This window comes from Brachyistius frenatus, unplaced genomic scaffold, assembly GCF_029030835.1.
Source record: "Brachyistius frenatus isolate BFR_SWC_R1_liver_20210118 unplaced genomic scaffold, ASM2903083v1 Contig_101, whole genome shotgun sequence".
NCBI lineage: Eukaryota > Metazoa > Chordata > Actinopteri > Embiotocidae > Brachyistius > Brachyistius frenatus.
In genome coordinates, this window is record NW_027210700.1 from 937,609 (window position 1) to 963,935 (window position 26,327).

Below are 26,327 nucleotides of genomic sequence, written 5' to 3' on the forward strand. Positions count from 1 at the left end.
GTTTTACCATGACACCGCTAGTCGCTGTGTATCAGATTAAGCCGTCATGAAGCCACAGAACATGGACATAGTTTAAATATTGGAGGTTACATCTCAGGTTATCGATATCTGCAGAAGCTCGTGCAAAAGTGCGAGTGTCAGCACCAGTGCGAACCCCGTGGGGCTCCAGTGGTAAGTATAAGGGTGGGCACTGATAGTCCATCACAATTTGACCAGAGCTGCTGGCAGGGAGGGGGGGGGGGAGCAGGGCTCAGTGGCAGCTCACTGAGGCAGCTGTTAAACATGAGGAGGATGAGATGAAATGTGCAGATCCACAGGGACTCTCCCCCCCATTCATCATTTCCTCTTCCCGGTGCCCATCTCTTGTCCATGCCTCCCCATCCCTCCTTTACTCCCTCTGCCTCCGGCTAATCCCTTTGATTAGGCTAATCAAGCGGAGTGTCAGTTCGGGGGCAGGATTGGTTGAGGACAGGCGGGTGGAGAGGACAGGACGGAGTCTGCCGGAGTTCTGCTGTAACGATGAGTAATGGTGTCTGGAGCAGAAAGCGAGCGTCCAGTCAACGAGCTTCTTATGGCAGTCGTGGTTTTAGCCGGATTAGGCCGCTCCACGGAGCTGATATTGTTAAATCTGATACTGAGCCAGTTATTCTCATCCATCGTTGACATGCGGGAATGATGCAATTTTCTGAAATTAAATTCCTCCTTCATGATTGATTGATACTATTCTATGGGAAGGCTTTAGCTTGTACCAGCTGTCAGAACACAAATCAGTCCAACACGGTACGTTTTGCCCTTTTGGGAAGAACAAACATCTTTTCAAATCAGCAAGGTCTCTAAGGACGTTTCCGCCTCGTCTCTGTCCCCTCAGAGCTGATGTCTCCTCCGTGACTTTGCTTCATTCATTTATGTAGCAGCTTCTGATCTAAGTTTAGTGAAGCAGCATGCAGGGCTGGAGCTGTTACTTCCCGGGTTCAGCCCCCCGGAGCAGTCTGCAGCTCTGTCATGTCGTGCTGCAGGCGTCGCGCTCGTCTCGGTTTATCTCATATCTCTGTGGTTACTCTTGGGGACCCGGGCCAGACTACAGGACAGAAATGCCCCCCTTGTGCGCTTGAAAGTGGACATTCTGCATGACAGGGACACGGAAATCTGCAACCGCAGCGTTCACACATGACAGCAGTAATTATGCGTCATCCGATCTCGTACGATTCTCTGCCGGGGCCGAGCGCTGGTCCCCTACTGAACCTCATTCGTGTTCGGAGCTATGGGAGCGGAGGATGTGTTATACGCTACTTCTTCAGGCAGTTTTTTTTTTCCTTGGTCTCACCCTTCTGTAACCTCGCAGCCGAAGTTTGTAAAGTCAGCTGCAACTGTTGCTGTGTCCTTTCCCCCATCAGTAATCCTCCTGTGAGCTGCAAGTGAAGAAGCAGCTCGTGTAAAAAATATACTCGTCCTGTCAGCATAAATCAGAAAATGTGCTTTAACGGAAAGCAGACTCTCATCCTGTCTAACTAGAAATTAATTAATCGTTGTTTTTTCCGTCCTCCGTCCGTCCGTCTTTGTTGTAATCAGCATCCAGCAGAGTAGCCACTTTCCCGTCCCCTCCTACGTCCTCACGGGGGATCCCAAGGCCTTTTTTTCAGCTTCTCGGGGATGTGCAGTCCACTGGCATTGCTCTGGGTCTGCCCTTGTGCCTCCGTTTGCACAAGCCCAGAATATCTCATTCAAGAGGCATCCCGAGGACAAGTCCCAACCAACCTCAAATGGCTCCATTTCATGTGAGGGGAACAGCGGTTTGTCTCCGTAATCCTTCCAGATGTCTGTAAATCCTCCTCCTCATGTTGCAATCCAGGACAAGGGTGAAGTACGATGAAAAGATGCAGTTGTTTTTTTTACCTCCTTATATCAGTGAACTCCTTCTTTCGGTCAAAGCTCGTGACCGTAGAAGGGAGATGAAATGTAAATTGATGGGAAAATTCCGCTTCAACAAAGGTAACAATCCTTTTGATCTTATGCTCCAGTTCGCTTTGTCACGGGAGTTCAGGATATGGACCCAATAGCAACCACAGAGACAGGGATAGAAATCAGAAACTGGTCTTTATTGTTACAGTGGGTGGTCAGAGAATAAGCTCAAAACTCCTCCTCTGAGTGGGACAGGAGACGGAGAGACTGGCTACACATGACATGCTTAACTTCATGGAACAACTCGTTCACTTAGTTACAAACTATGAGCACAGTTACTGCTGATAATTTAAGCTGATTACATGGTTCATTTCCCTTAAAATAGCATTTAATGTGGCAATAATCAGTAATATTATTAATGGATTCCATAACTATGTGTAATGTCAAAAGGCTCACTTGTTGAGTGACTGCAGTTCCTCTCAGCTCTACAGAGCGTTTTAGTGTCTTTTAGCTCTTAGACTTTTATTGAACACAGTGGTGCTTTCAGAAGCTAAAAAGCAAGATAGTTTTTCCAGATGTAAATGGAGACAAACACATATAAAGGCTGCATTAATATTTGACTTCTTTTCAAATCACCACAAACATGACTCCAATAGAATTGGCCTTATTTTCATCAAAAAATTTAAACTTTGTTTTTCATTTTCACTGTTTGTATTCAGCGCTAGATTTACTGACACAGTAGTTTATTACAGTCAGCTCCTCTCCAGATGTCCTGTGTCAGTAATGGAGAGCTCAGAGGTGAGATGAGGTGAGGTCACCAACTCAGAGGAGAAACGATAACATAATTATCATAAAATATTTATTGTGGCCGACTTGTCTGTGAAAATCACTATTAATGAAAAGATTACTTTAGCGTATTACTATTTGTAAATACATTAGGAGGCAGTAGACAACCAAGTAAATCAGTTCACTCTGTTGTTCTGCTTTCAAATGGAGAAGGCTTCCGGCTGCATTGACAACATGTGACATCAGACACACTAACCAATCAATTCCAAGTACAAAGACGTAGGTATGTCATTCAAAGTTCTTTAGTGTGCTCGCAAAATTTAAATGTGCATCCAAAACAAACCGGATCAAATGTTAACAATGTAACAAAAATATGGCTCTGAGCTTGATTCGGACTTCAAGCTGTGAAAACCCCAAAAACTATCAGAAGGGCAGTCCTTTATGGTTTTTGGAGGCCCCGTCGAATGCGCAGGTATAAGCAGACGGCCCTCCCAGCTCCACCCACCAGGTAACGCTCGTCATCTGCAAAAAAAAACAGGCAGGTGAAGTGGGCGGAGTCATCACAACATCAGGTGGAGTGGGCAGGGTCATCATAACATCAGGTGGAGTGGGTGGAGTCATCACAATGTCAAGTGGAGTGGGCGGAGTCATCACGACATCAGGTGGAGTGGGCGGGGTCATCCAACAGTGTTGCGTAATCTTTCTTCCTTTTGGTTCCCCTGCAGAAGTTAGTGAATAGGATTCCAGTGTTTTGCACCTCATCAGTGTGATTCGTGCTCCGTGTGTCTTCCAGAGCCGATGCGCGCCCTCCGGGGTCTGACTGCCACAGAGATCCAGCCCCGGCAGCTGGCCCTTCAGTGGGAGCCTCTGGGCTACAACCTCACCCGCTGCCACACCTACTCCCTGTCCCTGTGCTACCGCTACTCCATGCCGACAGGGGGCAGCGGAGGGAACAACGCCACCGTCAGAGAGTGCCTGTCCGTGGAACGCAACACCTCCCACTTCACCCTGAGGGACCTGCCGCCGTTCCGTGCCGTCCACGTCCGGCTGGCGCTGGCCAACCCCGAGGGCAAGAAGGAGGGCAGAGAGGTCACGTTCCAGACGGAGGAGGACAGTGAGTGGACGCTTTCATTTAACACAGAAAAAGTTTTGCTGAAATGGCATTCATTTATTAACGGCACCATCATTACGGGGAACAGGGAGGGTTTTATTCATGCGCTTATTGTCACAGTTGCTCAGCTCTGACTTCAGCACCGCTTGACTCGGTAGCTGCTCCTTCATGCTCATATAATTATTGTGCAATGCTTACACAAATCCATGCCTTTAGTCATCCAGTAGCAGCGAAAAAACACTAATATTGACTCACAAAATAAGCTGGATCAGCGTAACTAAATGGAAGATCAGCCTTTTAAATGGAGACCAGTGGAACATTAATCAGCTCGGGCCGTGGCCGCCAGCAAAATGGCAAAATGATTTTGCTTATCTTTGTATTAATATTTTCCTGTGTACATCAGCAGATTAAACACATTCTAATGCAAATTCCCAGAGAGTGGAAGTACAGAAGGTCAAACACTTATTGTTATGTAGAGCAAGCAGGACTTTCCAATGTAATTGAATGCCACTCAGGGATAATCTTGACCTGGTGGAGAGACTCAGACGGAGTGATGGTTATGATATGTGGTTGTCTGCATTTTGTCTTAATGTGTCTTGAAAATGCATTCGAGCATCTGCTAAAAATGCCATATTAATTTACATTAATTCATTAAAGCATCACTTTAAAAAACACCAAGCGGCAGAAGAGATATGAAAATCACAGACAGACTTAATTATCTACTCCTACACATTGCTGTCTTGAAGGCAGCAGGAAATGTATTTACATAAATGAAATAGCATACAAAATGTGTTGCAATTTTATTTATTAGATGTGACTGGTTAGGAAGTGACAAGTTAAAACACAAATGGTAGAAAAAACAAAGTGATTGTTGTTGTTTTTTCTTCCTGCTTTCCTTGATATTTTGAATGTCAGCACCAATGGAAAGTTTTGCTTTTGAGCCACTGAATGCCAGTCTGACAGTCTGACAGTCCCCAATCCCCCTGTCACAAGGAGAGCCGCCATCACCCTCACAACTGCAGTAATTGAGCTGCAGCCGCTGACAGTTCCTCCTGCTTGTTTCCTGTTGGGCTCAACAATCAAAACCAATGGCGGAGCAGTTTCCTCGCACCGTTGTTCCGCTGCTCGCAGGAAGAACATTTGGCTGTCAGGATTCATGGATGCAGCAGAATAGTCTTCTCGGAGCGCTTTGCCTTCCTCGGCTTCAGAAAGCCCAGAGAAGTTTGATACTGCTAGTGAATCGTACAGAATAACTGAGCCACACAAACAGAGGGAGGCCTCACTGTGACCTTTTCTAGAATATAAATCACTGTTAATTTGTTTTTTTTAGGCTTAGGAAGCATTAGAACAACAGGAAACAGTCATGTTAAGTTTCAGATGCATTACTTTTCCTGAATTTGCTGAAGCAGGAGGCTAATTTGAAGCTTTTCCCAGAGGGTTGTGGAAGTTACAGCTTGTGTAGTGTGAAAATTCTACAACACAGAACATAGAAATAGGAATAAGAAAAGCAAGACAGATAAAAGTGAGTAGTAGGCTGGCATTTTCTGTTGTCTTCTTCCTCATATTGGCCACCAAGTTACAAGTAGAAAGAAGAAATCTGAAAATGCAGCAGTCACTGACTAGAAGTCCAGCATGGAAAGAGACACGAGAGGTCAGATTTGTATAATGATAATAATGATCATTATATAGTTTGAATAATGTAACATATCTGTTATAAACTATAGTTTTAAAGTGGTGATGTCATCTGTGACCAGAAAGCATTTTTTTTTTCCAAATAACTACCTGATCAACTTTGGCCACTGAAGTTGCATTATGGGTACTGTAGGCAGCAAATTTTGTAGGGAGAGTGCATGAAATAAAAAGATGACATGTCTGTGCAGGCTTGGCACCAGGATGAAGTGAATGAGGGGGCAGTTTGAAATGATGAGAGGTGAATCTATTTATATAGTAAATCAGTAGGTCATTATCCTTCGATACCTATTCCTGCATTTTTTTCATCCGGCGGGTGGTAAAATGTGGCATTTTGATTGGTTGCAGATTTCCAATTAGAGAAGCCGGTTTGGGTGAAAGTTTTGTTGGCATTGGCACTGGACCAACTTTGTAGCACTACTGAATATTCCAGCCTCTCCCCTCAACTAAATGGCCCTTTTTGGGTATTTTTAAATACCCGAGTATGGGGTAAGTTTGTAGGTACACCTCTGCTGGCTCCTCTGTCCAAGATTGTCAGGAGCAGTCGGAGGCGGTGCCCCATTCTGACCATGTTTGCCACCGGGTAGGTAGCATCTTCTTCGGCGGGTGGAGGCAGCAGATTAACTTTGGGACCTGCGATATACTTGCTGACTGCTGGCCTGGATTTTTTTTTTTTTTTCTGACAAAGCCACAGCTCTTATATCGAGGCTATCTTTATTCATGAGCTGCTTTATGGCTGAGCAAACAGCACAATTGCGAAAAGTAAACTAGGTACAAAACTTAGCTAGCAAGCCACCTTGATTGTAAGAGTTTAACTTTTTTTTTTAATTTTTTTAATCACATTGGGTACAGTGTGCTGTGAGGGCCAAATCACATAAGTAACTCACAGCGAACAACCAACAGTGCTGTCCATGGTGCTGAAACAACAATGGTGTGTTTCAGCATGTTTGAAGACTGAATCAAATGACAAGATTAAAATACGTTATGGGGGAATTCTTCAAATAAGGTTTTTCATAACTTTAATGATCCTTTTTGTTTGTGTTGTTTCTTTTTTTTTTTTTTAAAGTGGTCATCAAATTTAAATTGGCATCGAGTGTGCGTCTGTACCTGCTTTTTCAGTTTTCCTGAAAAAAACATTTTTTTTGTTAAACTGTCCATCATTAGTCAGACAGTGTTATAGTTGTACAATGCTAAATTAGAGGAGTGCTCTTTAATGCTGCCACACTTTGCACAATGACTGTTTGTTTTTGGCCTCTCAGGTGACTCCCCGTTTGTTTTACTTCCACATGAAGTGGATTAGATAATCAGTGAATTTTGACTGATGATTTGCCCCTCTAGGTTTTGCGAAAGCATAATGCTGCAATTTACCTGATGAATGTAGTGTTAATATAACTTGAATTGTTTTTATATGGTGTAAACTTAGAAAACAAAAAGGTAAAAACCTGCAATTAGATGATTCAAATTCAAGTTTACTGTCTCCTACAAAGTTAGCAGCAAAAAACATGAACAATAACACACTAAACCATCATAGTAAAAATAAGTTATGGATGCTGACATCATCACTGTTAAAAGGACAGTGTGTGAACATCTGTAAGTGCCTACTGTGATTTATTCATGCCATTAATAGCTCCAGGGATGGAGGGTTTTCAACTGAGAAATAACCAAAAGGTTTTGTGCATCATATGAGACACTTTGTTGAGGGTGTTAGTCTGAGCTTCATTTCCTCTCTCTCCCTGAACAGTCTGTAAAATTAACTGTAGATGGATGGAAATATGAATCACAAATTTGAGGTGAGCACCTGTGATTTAACTTGAAGTCTCTCATCATCCATCCAAATATGAGTCACTGACTGTAGAAACAGGAAGCAGTCTGGTGCTACTTAAAAGCACTTTTTTTTTTCTTCCCTTCTGTTCATAAAACTCTCAAATATAGTTGCATTCAATTTAGGACTACATTTCAGAGCTATTTTAGTGATATGTTCTCATTTAACACCAATAGACTGTTTATAAAAGTGGACAAAGCTCCCGGGTCTGAAATTTGAGGCCAATGCGGAAGTGCCTAAACTGCAATACCACCGAGTGCCACTAGAGTTTGGCTCCAAAAAGCTTCTCGTCTCATAAAATTCCGTCAATATATTTTTTCCTCGAGTTAACTCAGTTTCGCTTGCTAAAGTCACTCATTTTTATTTGTTTTCTGGCAGTCCATCTGGAAATAATCACGTCATTAATTAGAAAATAAGCCTCAAAAAGACCTGTTTTTGGGGGCGTGTCTGTTTGATTGACAGATCTGTGGTGCAGTCAGGTTAAAGCTATCGGTGGGCGGGGCGTAGTATCGCAGGGTTTCCAATCAGATCAAATCAGATCCACCGCCCGCTCCTCCCTATTTCGTCCAAATATTCAAACTAGCAAGATGGCGGCGGCCAAAATACAAACTCAAGGCTTCATAACGGCCGCTCACAAACCAACAGGTGCCAACAATATCATTGTTGGTAGCACCAGAGCCAACAACTCACTGAAGTCTGTCGGCCAATTATTTGTTCTCAGAAGTTTGCAACTGCACAGCTCATCACGTGTGAACAAACTAGGAGTGCTCCTTAAAGCAGATGCATCTCATTAAGCCCCAAAAAATGCCGTGAGGTGTTATGCAGTGCACAGGTTGGATCACTTTGCTATTTCTCTGTCAGGAATGTGCTAAAGAAGAAAAATCTAGTGTCATCCTCCAAGACGCAGCGCTCTGTTATCAGACAGTGGAAGCTAGAATCTCAATTCATCCTGAAGGGCTGGGAGCAAGTTTCATTTCATCACCCCCCCTTTCTGTTCCCTTTCCGTCCTCCTCCTCCATCCCTCCTTGGCCTTGTGCCTTTTTAGCTCTGTCAGAGGTGTTTTTACCCCCTGGCATGCCTGCACAAGAGTCCATTAACTTGAGACCCGAATGGAGTGTTTGTTTCAGAGCAGGTTGTTTTTCTCTCCCGCTGTAGTTCCCGGCGGCATCGCTCCGGAGTCCCTGACCTTCACCCCGCTCGATGACATGATCTTCCTCAAGTGGGAGGAGCCTGTGGAGCCCAACGGTCTCATCACGCAGTACGAGGTAGGATAAAAAAATCCTCAACAATACAGCCGCCTCCACATCACACACTAATCCTTTCCAGGTGCAGGATGTTATTTTCCCCTTGCCAGTATCTATTTTATTCATCCTCCTTGAGTACAATGAGTCAAATTAAGAAAAGTCTCCATTGCCTGCTTTAAAGACTGCTCTGCTCCCCCTCTTTGATTTCCCCCAGGCTTGTTTTCCCTGTTTCTTGCCCAAACGCTGGTAGCACGCACGAGGCTGAGCCACTCGAGTAGGGAGGACCCACTTTTCACAGTTCAGGGGATTTACTGTACATGTTCATATGGTAATGAAGCTGAGGCACAGACTTCAGGCTGTAATTACATGGGGGACAACCATTCTAATTACTTATTTGCCTAAGAGATGCCTCCACAAGGGGGCAACTTTAAATATTTCTAATTAATTATTGATGGCCCCATATCAGCTGCAGACCTATGTAGCACGAGCTTCTTTCTGTGAGTAGATGTGAAGACTCACTATGGCTGAACACGTAGGTCACCGGACCGGGTGAGAAACTGGTTTCCATTCAGCAGCAGAAGCTTGAAAAGTGAGGAACCAGGCAGAGAATTGAGCGGGGCAGGATCCTCGGATGGCATACAGATGAGGTGCCCTCGCCCGACCGTCCACTTCTGGATTTTAGAGGCTGAAACCAAAATCTGAGGAGCACCTGATGAGTCCTGTCATGATCGTGACAAACTGTGTATTAAGGCTTCAAGAAAGTTCACGCTGTTTAAAAATCCCAATTTGAAATCAACAAAAGAAGGCAAATCAGAGGAGCAACTTTGTACCTTTTCTCTTGTCTGTCAGCTTTTACTTGTTGAATCTGTGTACTTACAGCCACTGAATCCAGTGAACCCCAACCCTTCAGGAAAAACCTAAAACTACTACTGTTCAGTACCTCCAGCATTTTACTGTTTTTTTTTGTTATTGTTGGGATCAAAAATGTTTGATTTTGTGACAGATTTTCTCCAAAATTGTGATGTAATTTGCAAAGTTTTGAGCATGTTTTTTTTGTGGGAAAATTTTGGGAATTGGAATCAAAAGGAGACTATTCATTTTTTTTTTTTTCATTTTTTTTTAATAATTTTTGTTTTAAAGTGCTGGCTGATAAATACTATATAATCAGCTTCTGTTATAATAATAATCATGCTGCATATCACATAAATATTTTAGTTTTAATCTTTTATTTAATCTTTTATTGAACTTCGAAAACCACGAGGCTCAAAATTACAAAAAAACTCACAAAAGTGATGCAGCTTTACAAAACGGAACGTCTGATTGGTTAGGTTAGGTTAGGTTAGGTTAGGTTAGGTTAGGTTAGGTTAGGTTAGGTTAGGTTAGGTTAGGTTAGGTTAGGTTAGGTAGTAACTTTATTAATCCCCGAGGGGAATTTTTTTCACTACAGCAGCATACAGAAGCAATAAGATAATAATAGAACAATAAAAAAGCAATAAAATAGTGGTAAAATAGCAGTAAAAATATAAAATATAAATATAAAATGCACAGTATATACAGTACAGTATATATCTATATATATTATATACAAACAACCAAGAAAACACAGACAACAGTGTTATTGTTGTGTGATGGATTTTGCCAGAGGTAAGTTATTGTACGGTGTAATTGCGGTCGGCAGGAATGATCTCCTGTATCAGGAATGATCTCCTGTATCAGGAATGATCTCCTGTATCTGGAATGATCTCCTGTATCAGGAATGATCTCCTGTATCTGGAATGATCTCCTGTATCAGGAATGATCTCCTGTATCTGGAATGATCTCCTGTATCAGGAATGATCTCCTGTATCAGGAATGATCTCCTGTATCTGGAATGATCTCCTGTATCTGGAATGATCTCCTGTATCAGGAATGATCTCCTGTATCAGGAATGATCTCCTGTATCTGGAATGATCTCCTGTATCAGGAATGATCTCCTGTATCAGGAATGATCTCCTGTATCTGGAATGATCTCCTGTATCAGGAATGATCTCCTGTATCAGGAATGATCTCCTGTATCTGGAATGATCTCCTGTATCAGGAATGATCTCCTGTATCAGGAATGATCTCCTGTATCAGGAATGATCTCCTGTATCTGGAATGATCTCCTGTATCAGGAATGATCTCCTGTATCTGTCCTTGTGACAGCGGAGCTGGAGGAATCTTTTGGAGAACGTCCTCCTCTGTCCCTGCAGCAGGTGGTGGAGAGGGTGGTCAGGATTATCCAATATGGATAATAGTTTGTTCAGCGTCCTCCTCTCCACCACCTTTTCCAGACTGTCCAGTTTGTAGCCGATGATGGAGCCGGCCTTCTTTACCAGTTTGTTAAGTCTGTTGGTGTCTCCGGCTCCAACGCTGCTCCCCCAGCAGACTACTAGAAGTACAGTTCACTGGCCACAACAGATGGTAGAACATCTCCAACATCTGGCTGCACACAGTGAAGGATCAAAGTTTCCTCAAGAAAAAGAGTCGACTCATCCCCTTCTTGTAGACAGCGTTGATGTTGGTCTTCCAGTTCAGTCTGTTGTCATGGAGACATCAGGTACTTGTACTCCTCCACCATGTCCACCTCCTCTCCCAGAACTCTCAGCGGTTGTGGAGCCGTCGTCTTCCTCCTGAAGTCGACCACCATCTCTCTGGTCTTGGCCACGTTCAGGAGCAGCTGATTTCTTCCCGCCCACTCCACAAAGTCCTCCACTACTGCCCTGTACTCGTCCTCCTGTCCATCCCTTATACATCCAACCACTGCAGAGTCATCAGAGAACTTCTGCAGATGGCAGGACTCTGAGTTGTACTGGAAGTCAGTGGTGTAGAAGATGAACAGGAAGGGAGACAGAACAGTTCCCTGAGGAGCTCCAGTACCACTGACCACCGTATCAGACAGCACACTGCCCAGACGGACAAACTGTGGTCTGCCTGTCAGGTAGTCAGTGATCCAGGAGACGGTGGACATGTCCACCCCCACCACCCGCAGCTTCTCACTCAGCAGCAGTGGTTGATGGTGTTAAATGCACTGGAGAAATCAAAGAAAGTGATTCTCACAGAGTCACCGGTTCCATCCAGGTGAGACTGAGCTCGTTGCAGCAGGTAGATGATGGCATCGTCCACTCCCACATGAGGCTGGTACGCAAATTGCAGCGGGTCTACTGACTGTAGTATAGAAAACAGAAGTTACATCAAAATAAGAGTTTTAGATGCGGTTTAAATAATGTTAATTCAACACATAAGCCTACACTGTATTCACACACAAAAAAAGTGCAGTCTCTTACAACTTGAAATTATTTTAGCTCACAGTAATATGTAATCATGTCCTTTTATAATAAGCATTTAATTAAAACATTTGAATGTGAAGATCACATTTCCGCAAACCCCATTACTGACAGACTTACTTTATGCCATAATACTTTCAGCGCAGCTTCTGTTGACAACCTTTTTTGTAGAAAAATTGCAGGAATTAAAAAAAAAAACTTGGAAGCTCCTGCAATTATTGCAGAGATTGCTTGAATTTGCATTAATTATTGTGATCGTAAGATTGCGATTTGCTGGATGGACTGATTGTTTAGTTTTAAATTCTCACCAGCAATCTTCTGCCCCCGGGGTCATTGTTGTTGAAGGAACTCTAGCTATGTATGTGTTCAGTAAACTGAAAAAACAAGTCCTTGGGCTGGCAACTACAACTAATATTGTTCAGTAAGACATCAAGGTCAATATGTTGATTTTCTCTTTGCATTATTTGTGAGAACTTGACCACGGGGACGTTTTCCAGTCCGTGTTCATTTCATCCCGGGTACCATTTCCACACACCTCAGCTGTTCACCAGAGACACATCAGTTATTTCCACCCAGCTGCTCTTACTTCTCCTTTCATCTCTGCACATCTTTGAAGCAGGTTCATAAAGCACCAGATAAGCACACATTTCTCATGTCGTTGCCTTTTCACTGCCCCGGGCAGATCTGTGGTCAGTCACATGCTTCTATTGATTTTGGGTGCAATTTCTTCAAAACTGTAATTTGGTTTCTGTCTGCGCACACAGCAGTAGATGGAAAGAGTTGTATTGGTTTGTTGCGTCAGCATTGGATGTCCAATTCTTACTCTCTGCAAACACAAACATTTGTGGGAACTGTTGAAGTAAGTGGAGTAGTTTATGTTTTGTCTTAACCAAAATATTGGATATTTTACATCTATGATGAGCTGTTACATCATCACTGAGTCCCATTTTGGAGTCTTGAAATAACCAATCTTGTAAGTATGGCTCCAGTACGACCATTTCTAAAATACAATTTTTTGAAAAATGCATTCACAACTATGCTCAGACTGAAATAAGTCATTTTGGTTCTGATGCTGCTATCAACAACACAATATTTCTGTTTCAAATATGACAACCATTTCTGAGTTCAACCACCAGCCTGGTTCAGGTTTGGTTGGATTTAGGTACAGGTTAATCAGTTTATAAAAAAGTCATGACAGTTAAGACATTGAACCCTTTGGTCATCATGGTAACAACAGTAACCACTTGTTTAAAGCTAGTGAAATACTTTGAGCTTGTTTAAAAGATACCACTTTTGACTGTTGGTAGAGAAAATGAAACAAAGAGGTAATAGGTCTCATGTTGACCCGTCCATCCACCCGGACCAACTCCCTCTGCTCACTTTGTCACTCAGTTGCAACATACTGCGTCCTTCTCTGCTACAAATGGACATTTACTGTTTGTGATTCTGTAATTTTGCATTGAAATGACATACTTCAATACAACAGGTCATTAAAGGTGACTGTCAGGATTACTTAAAAGAGTTGGGATGTCCCGAAATCACATTACATCTTTTGGAAGGGGAGAAACTGAAAAAGGGAAAGTTAGATTATTTAAAGATTTATTAATAATGAAAAAGGAACATTTCGAATACTGAACAAGATAAGGACAATCTCCTTGTAGTTCCCCTTAGGGCTAATCAACATGACACCACCACCAACATGACCTGAAAGAGATTCAAGCTGGAGGTCACACCGCCCAGTAAACCAGCCCAGAGTTAACATTTAAACAACTGCCTGAACGAAGACGGGACAATTTTACAACCAGCCTGGTAAAAGTCCTACGTTTTATGAATGTTAATTTACAGATTTACACACATCCATCAAACAGCAACAAAGACCAACATCATACTGGTCCTCATTCATACTTGTCACCTTTAGTATCAGTTATTTTTGTCTGCTTTTACTTTATCTACTACTCCAGAGAAGTGTGTGAAACCAGGCCAGCAGTGCTGTAGAACGAGCATATGACACAGAGTGTACCTGAGTCTGATTGTCTGCGGCCAACTGCACCACAAGATTTATTAGATGTGCACTATGAGACGATGTCTCATCGCAGTAGTTCCATGATTAATTGAGAGGTGTTTCTCGTGAGAGGGATTTTAAATATAATGCCATCTAAATTCAGTCTTTCCAGTATGTGAGTAATAAGCTACAGACTGTAAAGCAGATCACAGATACTCTATGGGCATACACACTACTAAGAATGGAATCTGTACTATTCTTACAGCACATTGACCTGATTCAAACATGAGCTGAACCAAAGCTAAAAATCAAACTTACAACTTAACATTATTAAATATTAATATAGTTTCAATCACTCAAAAGCTGCAAATGGATTTATTTTTACTATTCATGCTAGGAGCTCTAGAGAAGGCATCGATGGTCTGCCACTTGGTCCACCACTTTGTTCCAGACATTGCAGATATTCATGGTCTCCAGAGTATGAATCCAAACAACTTTGGTGATCCCAGGTTTTTCCTCTGGAATGTCAAAGGTTTCACATATCAGCCAATTAGTAGGAAAAGCCTGCTTCTCTGCAGAGGAAACAGATCTGCTCTGTGCAGATTAGGCAGATTGACGTACACAACGATAATCTTTCACATTGTGCACTGACAATGTCCCTGACCACACTTCATTCTCATGGTGTGTTCAGACCAAACGCAAAGAGAATTATTCTGCGGAGCGATTACATACGAAGTCAATGCAAAGCCAGGCGACATGAAAGGTTGCAAATGTTCGTCCACATGAGTTGAAGATATTTCATTTGAGCGGCCGAACTCGTGCGAGTAACGTGAGGTGAAAATTATTTTTGGTCTGATCTGAACACAACATAAGACCATCATGCCCTGTGTGCTCGGATGGCAGAAGTACAGTATATTTGCTATTTAAACAGTGTAGAGACTGACAACATGCGTCGGTCTGAAACTAGCAAAGAAACTTGCATTGTGCCAGTAAAGTTGAGCCTAATAGGTCTTTTAATCCAGGTTCATCTTTCCCCTGTTTGCAGATCAGTTACCAGAGCATCGAGTCCTCAGACCCAGGCATCAATGTCCCGGGTCCCCGCCGCACAGTGTCCAAGCTGAGGAACGAGACCTACCACATGTTCTCGGGGCTGCACCCTGGAACCACCTACCTGGTTTCCGTCCGCGCCCGAACCGCTAAGGGCTTCGGCCAGACGGCGCTCACCGAAATCACCACCAACATCTCTGGTGAGATGCTCTGTGCTGACTGCTGTCTACTGTAGTCATGCATGCATGCGTGCGTGCGTGCGTGCGTGCGTGTGTGCGTGCGTGCGTGCGTGCGTGCGTGTGTGTGTGTGTGTGTGTGTGTGTGTGTGTGTGTGTGTGTGTGTGTGTGTGTGTGTGTGTGTGTGTGTGTGTGTGTGTGTGTGTAAATGGGAGTGTGTGACTAGTTCTGGGTAGATCCAAGTATAGCCTTGATTACTATGCAATGTACTTATTTGATGACAATGTCATTATGTGACAGCGCAGCTTTGAAGGAAAACCTTATTTCTCCAAACAAAAGCCACAAAGCATTTACGATAATAGTGAGGAGGACTCAGTAATGACTTGTAATTCTCTCCTTTTGAAGAGCTTTGATTAAATTACACATATACCTTTGAATTATACAAATTATCTTCATTCTCTCTCAGCCAGCCAGTTTTCAGATGCGCACCAGCTTCGTTTGATTCTAGTAAGAGGCAAAAAACAGCTTTGTTCATCGCCACAGTCTGTGTTTACCATTCAAAGGCGATGCAGTGGTTCAGAAATGAGAGAAGCCGCATTTGTTAGTAAAGAGGTTGCCGGCATGGATCTCGAAATGTGTCTGCGAATGCGTCTGTGGGGGAATGTGAAACACTCTCCTCCCAACTGCCGGCTCTTTTTGCTAATTGTGTTTACTCTGACGAAACAACACTTGCTATTGTGATGTGTTCTCATCAAACATGTAGGGGTAAACAGAGCGTGTGGATGATTGGGATTTATCCAGGGATTCATACAGACAGGTCCGCAGATATCTCCGCCGCCTTCGTTCTTTATTTTTTTCTCTTGACGATGAAGAGCTTCAAGAATATGTTAATGTTAATCTGTCGAGAAGCTCCATTCGAATTTTAAGTTGGTGTCTCAAATCATATGTCTTAAATACCGCAGTGTGACGGTCTGTTAACCATGAACTAACATGAGGTTTTTTTCAAAAGAGGATTTAAAAGAATTATTGCAAGCAGAAATACATTTTTCCATCAGGTTACTTTATTTGTGCTCTTAGAGTTACCTTTTTGGATGACAGTTGAACGTTGAACTGAACTATATTGTTGTCTATTTTGCATGTTGAGCATCTCGTAACAAGAGTGCATGTCAAGGTCTAGACAGCAAGTTGGTTCTTAGTCCGAGTGATTGATGTGGGAGAAACGGGCAGAAGTAAAGAGCTGAGTGACTCTGACAAGAGCCGAATCGTGATGGTCAGATAAGTTGTTCAGAGAAGATCTGAAACAGTGAGGTGTGCTCCCGGCAGAGAGACGATCAACGAACCGGATACGAGGTGAACTAAGATGGGTCGTCAAATGCGTTTATAGCTTTTCTAAAGAGCCACTCTCAAGGGCCCAATGGAAATCTGTCTGTCAGAGAGAGAGCGATGGACAACATATTGTTTAATTATAGGGACAACAGGGTACAATTTCAAAAAGACATCCGTACAGCTGCTCAGTCATGATGTGAAGTGGGTTTGAATGTCTGATCGTCCAGTCCGAGGTTTGAAAGGTGTGGTGGTCTGGGTTTTACTCGACCATCCATTGTGTTTGACAGACAGTGTAGTGCTCCACGAATCTCTGTCCAAAGGAAAAACTGAACTGAGCCCAGAGTGTTGATCTGTCCATCCATCCATCCGTCCATCCATCCATCCATCCATCCATCCATTGTCTATATCCTGAACAGTCACATGGGCCAGCTGACTTTGGGTGAAGACTTGGTACGCTCTGGACAGGACCAACACAGACTTCATGCTCACATTCTCAATATACAGAACACACGTGTTTAGACTGTAGGAAGCAGCCGGTGCACCCAAAGAGAAACCCACACATTCAAACTACTCTCAGAAAGGAGGTCATGCTTCTTGGCTGCATGTCAGCTGCGGTGCTGCAGCTGCAGGTCCAACCATGAATCAATACGTTTGTCTTTCATAATGGCCATCAAGTGGCCTGGCAAGCGATGAGTTGTAACCAAAAAGCAGTCACGTGGTTTCTGTTTACCCTCGTACTTAGCGAGACACACAGACACACACAGGACCTCAGACGGAGACAGAGAGGGAGAGAGAGAGAGAGAGAGAGAGAGAGCGGTGAAGAAAACCCCGCCCTTTACCTGGTGAAGTGTCGTCATGATATAATGAGAGCCTACACTGGGTTTTTGCTATGATTATATCGAGCACATTTGATCACATTTTATCTGGGAACGGCGCACGGCACGTGTGAAAAATGGGCATCGGGTATTTTATAAATGACGCACCGCACACACGAGGTGTGAGACGCGCAGACCGTGTGGCTGCTTTAATTTGTTAACATGGACGCAGATATTAAAACACGCCACACAGACAGTGTGTCCCAGGACTAAAGTGGTTGTTGCTGTCAGGCCGTAGACAGTGTAATCAACATTAGCTGCACACAATCAAAGCACTTTTTTCTATTCTGAATGGAGATATTTGAATATACACATTTGGCCTATTTACTGACCACCTAGAAAATATGAAAACATGTTATATATTGTTAGCTATGATCTGTTTAATAGTGCTCTCAAATTATTAATCTGAGGATACAATTAAGTAGCTCATGCACTCAAACTATTTAGATTTTAAGAGCGTAATTTAGTGTAAAAGTTCTTCAGATATAAAACATGAAACTTGGTTGGTTTCATTTGATAAGTAAAGGTTCATATTTGTCAATGAGTAAATTTGGGTTCTACCAGATCTAAAAGCTTTATATGACACCATAAAAAAGAATATCTAGAATATTGTGCTTGATGCTAAACTGTCAGTAATGCAGCCAGTTCTGCATCCTTCCTTTATTATCTGAACCTGTTCCATCCGGTTCAGAAGGTGGCCGATGTGGGCTCACAGCTGTCAAGTATACAAGTCAACCCACAGTATCACATGATCCCTCCCGGCCGCGCTGTCAGAAAAGCTCAGCGGGCCCCCGGCTCCTGCTCCAATTTGGTCGCGAGCATGAAAGTGCAATGCTGTACTATTAGCCTTTTCATAATTCATCGGATTTAACCACCTTCCGTGCCCCGGCTCAAAAACAATCCTCTATGTATAATGCAGACATCAGCTGTTTGTGTGCAGGCGCAAGTGTGTGTTTTTCAGATGACAGGTTACACTGGCAGGTTTATACGACAGGCATTAATGCCCCGCTGCAGAAGCAGAAACATTTTCCTCTTCCTCTCCCGCAGCCTTTTTGTCTCAGCTTATCTATTGTTCCAGGATAGCCATTCGCCTCACTACATCCTCCAGTTAATTCACTCCCTGTAGTAAACAGAGATGGGAACACTCAACCTCATTGTCCCCAGAGCTTTGCTGAGGTTGTGCAGCTTTGAGATCTGTCCTAATTATATTATAAGAGCCTCTTGTTTTCTCTGTAGTTGGCTGCTGTTTCTAGTCATCATCAGTCAATGGCAGTGTGTGGGAGGCCTGCGCACAGTCGTACACGGGGGACATGTGCGGCTAATGAATAAAGATAGAACACTATCTTTTCATGTAGGGGTGAAAAAAAATGACTAAAGTATCCGAGACGGTGCGGCTATACGTCTGTCTACACTCTCAAATCTAAACAAATCGTTACCAGAAAATGAAACACTTAAACTGATTTTGGTTTTCTTCTGCAGTATTTCAACTTTTTTTTGACTCCTCTGTGCGGTTTTCCTCCTCCGTCTGTGTCCACAGCTCCGGTGTTTGACTATGAAGACATCCCCTCTCCGCTGAGTGAGTCAGAGAGCACCATCACCGTGCTGCTGCGCCCTGCCCTGGGGAGAGGGGCTCCTGTCAGGTACAACTAACACACATTTCAGTCTTATGCCAGTGTTCGTTCGGAGCTCTTGTTGCGCTGTGATATTTATAGCTACAGTCAAAACGAGCTCTCCGGAGCACCAGGATACACTTCTGTAGGCTTGTTGCACGGCAGACACCATTCGAAGCAAAATGTACGAAGAACCAGAAAGATGTTACATTGTAGTTGCACTAATCTGATTTTAAGGCTCTTTAAAGATACAATATTGTATTGTGTTTTAAATTCATTACCAGCTATTAATATTAGGTATCAAGTAGTGGTTGCCTAGTGATCAGAACCATCAGGATGCTGGATTTAAGATTTAAGAGGAAAAAACATAAAAAAGTAGCGGACCATTACCTTCTATCCTGAGACCTGACTCAGATAGTTTTGGAATGACACCACACACCAACCAATCTTATGCTGACTGCTTGACAGCCGTGTCACCGTAATGAGACCCGCTCTCCAATTTCAGTCCAAACTCAGGGTTTGAGAAAAATGTAAGGACGGGCTTCCAGAGAAACTGACACAGAACATCCGATCTTTCACGGCGCAATGAATTTCTCTTGGTCAAATAGAACAGTGCAAATATAAATACATGTTATGTGTGATTCTGTCACACACAAACAAGACAGCATCACTCTTTCACTGCAGCTGCGGATATGAAGCTCCAAAAGTGTTCAGTAGTAAATACATTTAAAATAGTAATAGTAAATTACAGCATAAATAATCAAACAAAAGTTGTAAATATATAAATAAAACAATCATTTTAAAAATTATTTCAGAACTGACTGAAATCCAACTCATTGTTATAAAAAGTTTACACTTCACTTTTATTCTATATTAGCCTTTTTTCTGCCATTTTTGACAAGTGCTTGGCCACATAGGCTAACGTAGCATAACGCTAACTTTAGGTTGACACAGTTAAATTCGGACTCCTCAGTTCCTGTTTTTAGTGCGTGAAATGAAAAATAATTTTGAAAAGAATTCAAGGTCCAAAAAATGTTAAGAGGAAAGTGAACGCCAGACCCGACTGGTCAGACCAACCTCTCAGTGCTAAAGAGGAGACACAGTCGTAGGTTGGAGGCTATTCTTTGATTTTAAAACAATACAGTGCATTTGTTGGTTTCTGCAGTGGGAAGTTCACATGAGAAATTTGGTTTGGTGTATAATGTAGTGTTACAGGGTTTGAAAAACTTTGACTGCTCTGTCTCAGAGAAAGGATCCCACTGAGAAGTGAAATACTTGAATATAACGCAATAGGTACAAACTGTCAAAATGCTTTAGTTTAATGTAAAGAAACAGTGAAATGAAATGTGACATGCTATTGAAGAAAAGGGGCATCTTAAAAAAGAAATGTCGAAAGAAATAAAAAAAAAAAAATACCCAGTTAAGTTCAGTTCTTGTGAAAATGAATGATTAAATAGGGCAACATTTAATAATAATGAGCTGAGTTGTAATAATTAATTTTCAAGTTACAAGTAATTTTTGATGTTTTGTGCCATATGAGATAATTTTGAAATTCGTCACATCAAAATGAGCAGGGGGCCTTAGTTTAAAAATGAATAACCATTAACTTACATACATATATTTTGTGATACAAAACACCTTACCCTTACCCACCATTGTCCAAAGTCATAATATATACAAAATGTAAAAAAAACTTGCTGTACATTTGCATCCAGCTCTGTTTAGGCTCTCGCTCCTTGTATTTACAAAGTTACTTGTGAGGTGAAAAACCTGGCAACATGGTGACACTGCTAAAAGAGAAAAGCGACAGAGCAACAAACAAGACCATTTAAGACAGGTTGTAAACAAACCACAAGGTTTGTCAAACTTCTTTGGATGAAAAAACAAAGACACACAGAGTGAATTCATTTCCCAAACCGGTGCGCTGTCAGCATCCACAGACCGGCTTCCTGGGTCAACAACTCCATGTTTCTTGGTGCTGTCTGACTTCAGTGTAGTGATGTCACCATGTTGCCACATCTCAGCAGTATAATTATTGAGCAGTGTCACATCAGCTAGTAATAACAGCCTAAGCTGTTAAGAATTGAAGTTGACCTTGTAGATTGTCGTAGTTTGATGAGTGTAATAGTGGAAATATTACTTTGTATATACTAAAGTACTAAACCTGACCTTGTCCTCTCCCAGTGCCTACCAGGTGGTGGTGGTGGAGGAGGACGGGTCCCGTCAGGTGAGGAGGAGGGAGCTGGGGGGCGTGGACTGTTTCCCCACTCCGAACTCACACAACGAAGCCCAGGCCAAAGGGACCCCGCATTACTACACCGCTGAGCTGGCTCCCAGTAGTCTGCCGGAGGCCACGCCTTTCACCGTGGGCGACAACCACACCTACAACGGCTACTGGAACAGTCCTCTAGACCCCACCAAGAACTACCTTATCTACTTCCAGGCCACCAGCAACTTCAGAGGGGTACGAACCACTGCGATGTCTGTCAGTGCTTTTGTTTCTGCAGCTCACACACGCTGCTTTTGTGCTTGACAGTCAATTTAGATTTGTGTCAAGCCAGTCAGGAGGAGGCATTATGCTGGAGGCGCTACAGGAGAGGGAGCAGTCCTCAAACCAAACAAGGCTTTATTTCTTACCAAACGGGGTGGTGTGCATAAGATTTTTTTTAGGAAGGCTTGATTGGTCCCCATCCTGGAATTAGTAGTTACTCAGTGAAACAAAAAACAACTTAAAAAATATAACTCGAGCAAAGTGGCTGTAAAATCTTTTAGAAGATAATTACTTTCAAAATATAGTTTGTGTATATATATATATTTTTAACCATCCAGTTACCATCACCTCATAATCACTTTTAAACTTAAAGAAAACCCAACGCTGCCTTCCGGGCTTAAAAAGATCGGAAAAAAGGAGCTCCTTTAGCAATTGGAAAAGTGAGTGAAGCATGAATAAGGAACATGCTGACCAGTGTGCAGAGAAGCAGTGAAAGCAAATGCTGTTTAAATCATTAGGTCCATAAGGAGCTGCTGTGTGCGTTCCTCAATGCAGCTACTCATCCAGAGATTTCCCAGGAGGGTTGTGTGGTTGCAGGGTGGTGTGCGGCTTTTTCACTAAAAACTATGCATTTCCTCATATTTCTTTACTACTATCATATTTCGATATTAAAAAAAACTAAAATAAAAAAAATAAATGTCCTATAATGAATTGATTTTAACTTATCATCCTCTTTCAATACTCTCATTGGTTCTTTTTCATTACTAAATGGCTGTTTTTTTTTTTTTTATTATCTTTTAAAATAAAATAAATTCAGAAAAGGATTAGAATAGATTTATATTTTAAATTTAACAAAATAGTGTTTCTACAACAGCAACAGTCACTTAAACCCAGAAATAGATGGCAAGAAATCTAAAGATGAACTATATTTATGACACTGAAATACTAGACACTAGGTGTGGGGGAGGTGTTATGATTTGATTTATTTTAGTAAACATTACAAACTAAGCTGAACTCAGCAGCCAGACATTTCTCTGTTCTCTGATTAGGAGTGCCTTTCACTAAAATAACAGTATCTGATTTATCTTACAGGTACACATTAACTGCTCAGGTTAAACTAACACATTGTCGCTACCTTTGGGGCCAACCAACATGACTTTAATCAGCAGGTGGTTAGCAAGCGCAGGACCTTGGCTTGCGACAAACAGCCCAAACTGCACACTCACTGCAGTGCTGACTTCATACTCTGCTGCGGTGTAGAGTCGCCAACCTCACCATCACAAACGTCTCTCTCTCAGCCACACACTCGCTGTACACAGCGCACAGCCGAAGCCCTCGCAGCACCGTGTTTTTTATTTTCATTGGGCTTAGCCGCTGTGGGTTATAATGAAATGGAAGACACTGCTATCTTTTGGACTCCTGATAGGATGCAGCCAGTTTCCTCTGGGTGCTGCAGGGTGGGCTCCAAGAGCCGGAAAGTCCAGTCAGCATCTGGTCCGGGTCAAAACGAGCACATTATGTGTCTGACTGAAATCTCTCCCTTCTGATCTGCAGTCAGCAGAGAGCTCTCCCCATCGTGGACTGCCATCAGTGATGGTTCTCACCAAATGAAAAGCTCTGTTGGCACTGCAGCTCTGAGACAGAAGTCAGGCAACACAACACACTGAATATCATAATTCATGTTGATGGTTTTCTTTTTTGTCCTGCAAACATTTTCATCTCCAATCTATTTTCTAAGCTATAGTTGTGTTTCAGGAGAGACGAGCTCAGGGAGGAAGGGGTAAAAAAACAAACAAATTATTTTGACAATTATTCTGGATAAATTAGATGTATGAGGCTCACTGTGGACCATGAGCTGCCATTCAATTGAAACCGTAATTGCTTTGGCTCCAGTGGAGCTTAAAAGATGCACGATTGGTGTTGCCAGTTTCTTGTGAAACACATAAGCAGGAAACAAACACTTTTTAGAGTATTTTTTTCTCTCTGTCATGTCTATACGGAGCCAATTTGCTCAATATAGATTACTGCTAAAATATCCATTACACTAAACATGAAAATAATTGCATGCTGATATTCTCTTTGTCAACCCTCTGTTGCATGTTTTATTACACGTCATCAGGGTTTCCATGTCTCTTATCTCAGTTTTGTTAGATTGGATCCGGATGAGATCGAATCTTTGATCCAGCTCCACTTTGGCAAAATACCCAAATCTGCTGAGCTAACAGATTTATTATCTGTCCTTGTCCTTGAAATGTACATAATAATTCAGTGCTGATCACCGCTTTTACCACTTTAAATGAGCAGTTCACAGTGTATTAGCTGTAGTTATTTTTACATTTATTCCATGTTGTAAGTGAACCAGTTCAGAGGAAGAAGCATCACTGTTTGTTTTTAATGTTCAACAAGACCGAAGCAGTGGGCTTTGGTCTTGTTGAACATTAAAAACAAACAATTTTGCTCAGTTCACTGAGTGTTCTCTAGTGAAATAATCTATCCGATCAGTTTCAAAAATCTAAATTAAGCACTTAAAGCTGCATTATTTCATACACTGATGTTCCTCATGTTTTTTAAAGACTGATTATATTACTGTTATATTTATATATTACAGATTATATGATATATTTATAATCTATATATTAGAAGTTCCATTCGAAGTAATCAACCCACAGAGGATTCAATTCCCCCCAAAAAGCATTTCAGCATCTTTAAGCTCCTTGTTTTGGTTTTAATATTAGTTATTCTACCACCTCTGACTGTATATTAAAGAGGACGTAGCTTCTGAGTCATAAAAATAAGGCCAATACGGAAGTGCCTTAAATTGCAATACCACCATGTGCCGCTAGTGGTTGGCTCCAGAAAGCCTCTAGCTCCATAGACTCACAATCAACTAGTCTCATAAAATTCTAGGTCAATACATTTTTTTCCACAAGTTACCTCAGTGTTGTTCCCTAAGTGTCTCCTTCTTATTCGTTTTCTGGCCATCTGTCTGAAAATAATCCCGTCATTAATTAGAAAATAAGCTTCAAAAAGCTGTTTTGGGGGGGCGTGTCTGTTTGATTGACTGTGAGTGTGACTGCAGTCAGGTTATTCAGTGGTTGGAACGTAGTTTTGCCGGGTTTCCAATCAGATCAGTAAAATCAACCCCCGGCTCGCCCAAATATGGTCACTACCGGCTCCAAACCACTCCGAACTAGCAAAATGGTGCAGGCCAAAATCCGAACTCTTGTCTACCGCTCCAAACTATAGTGTGATACACTCTCTGACAACAAATCGTGATTGCATATCTCATTGCAAACATTGAAAGCTGAACCTAAATTGATTCTGTTGGGGATTAGAAAGGGTTCAGATTTGATAAGGGAATCCAGTACTGGTATCAAATTTGATTAAAAAAAAAAAAAAAAAAAAGTGAAATCCACCTCAGGGATGGGGATACTTCAATATACTGAATATCCATCTTCCTAACAAGATTGGAGGCTCAGTTGCTTTAAATTGCTGCTTGGATAAGCTTTGGTGTTTGTGCTCCAGAAGGCCACAAGCCCACCTTGACAGAGGACAGAATGACGCATGACACACGACCTGCAGCCGCTTTAATAACCTCTGGGTGGGAGTAAATATGACTTATCTGTCACTGTAGGAGATGGCGAGAGATGAAAATCCACTTGAAACAGATTTCCAATTAAAAAAGGTAATTTGGCAACCATTTTAGGTGAAATGTTTTCAACTCCAATCTCAGAGCACAGATTAGCATAATTGCTCATAAAGGCTGATTTAACTTCCTTAAATCTTAATTTGGTAACATGGCCCTCTATATCCTGGAGAGACTTGGCTGTTTTAGGAGACAGGCAGAGCCAATCACTGGACTCGGGCGAGGGGGCCTCACATGGTGAAGGGGAGCAGAGGTCTCTTATATCACAAGATGTCATCCACTTGGAAATTTCAATTATTTCCTCCAAGTAGCAAAAGGTCTGCGCAAGGTCTGTCTGTCCGTGTCGCCGGTTTGAGACGAGGTGGTGGATTTTGACAGACTGACTCGTAATTAAGTTGCAGTGTGGTGTTCTTGTTTTTCTTTTTCATTGTGTCTTCATGGTACCGAGCCAAATGAATTAACTGAGCCATTTCTTTTAACCACAGGAGACCAGAATCAACTGCATTCGGATTGCTCGCAAAGGTAAGACTTGTTTCTCAGTGTTGAAGGTGCTACATGTGTCACATCAATAAGTCATTATCACATCCGATATGATTCAGTTTACCATAATCATAGCTGTCACAAAGGCCTCTATTTGAGAAGGTTCATTTTTAGCCGTTCTAGCAGCATGGTTGTTCGGATGGCAGTCAGTGAATCAGCCCACCACTCTGGTCCGTATTTTCCTTGGCATTTTGTAAAGACACTCGTGCATTGACCCTCAAGACATCGGTGAGTACCGAGTACCTTGAGGACCAAACTTGAGGACAACTTTTCCTTTATATCATCTGCTGAACAGATTGGGTGGTTGGTTGGTGGTTGGGTGGGTGGGTGGTGGGTGGGTGGTTGGTTGGTTGGTGGTTGGGTGGGTGGGTGGTTGGTTGGTTGGTTGGTGGTTGGATGAGTGGTTGGTGGGTGGGTGGTTGGTTGGTGGTTGGTGGGTGGGTGGTTGGTTGGTGGTTGGGTGGGTGGGTGGTTGGTTGGTTGGTTGGTTGGTGGTTGGATGAGTGGTTGGTGGGTGGGTGGTTGGTTGGTGGTTGGTGGGTGGGTGGTTGGTTGGTGGATGGTTGGGTGGGTGGTTGGTGGGTGGTTAGTTGTTTGGTTGGTTGGTTGGGTGGTTGGACATAGGTGACTTCAAAGTGATGGAGTTACATTTTGATGTATTTTACAATTTATACACATTAACTACACTATATTTGTATATTCGTGATAGTTCCTGCTTAGTTCATTTTAAGATTTAACATAAAAAAAGAAATATATG

General features: G+C 42.4%; 1 protein-coding gene across 4 annotated transcripts in view; it reads left to right on the forward strand.

Annotated features, from left to right (window-relative positions):
• The window catches only part of ptprua (protein tyrosine phosphatase receptor type Ua), a 233,957-nt gene that overhangs the window by 148,449 nt on the left and 59,181 nt on the right, over positions 1 to 26,327 (forward strand). For all 4 annotated transcript variants that reach the window (XM_069711504.1, XM_069711505.1, XM_069711506.1 and 1 more), the window contains exons 8-13: positions 3,479 to 3,799; positions 8,463 to 8,572; positions 14,904 to 15,105; positions 18,821 to 18,923; positions 21,078 to 21,357; positions 25,516 to 25,552. In XM_069711504.1, the coding sequence (XP_069567605.1) occupies positions 3,479 to 3,799; positions 8,463 to 8,572; positions 14,904 to 15,105; positions 18,821 to 18,923; positions 21,078 to 21,357; positions 25,516 to 25,552 (1,053 nt within the window). The remainder of the gene's footprint in view (positions 1 to 3,478; positions 3,800 to 8,462; positions 8,573 to 14,903; positions 15,106 to 18,820; positions 18,924 to 21,077; positions 21,358 to 25,515; positions 25,553 to 26,327) is intronic.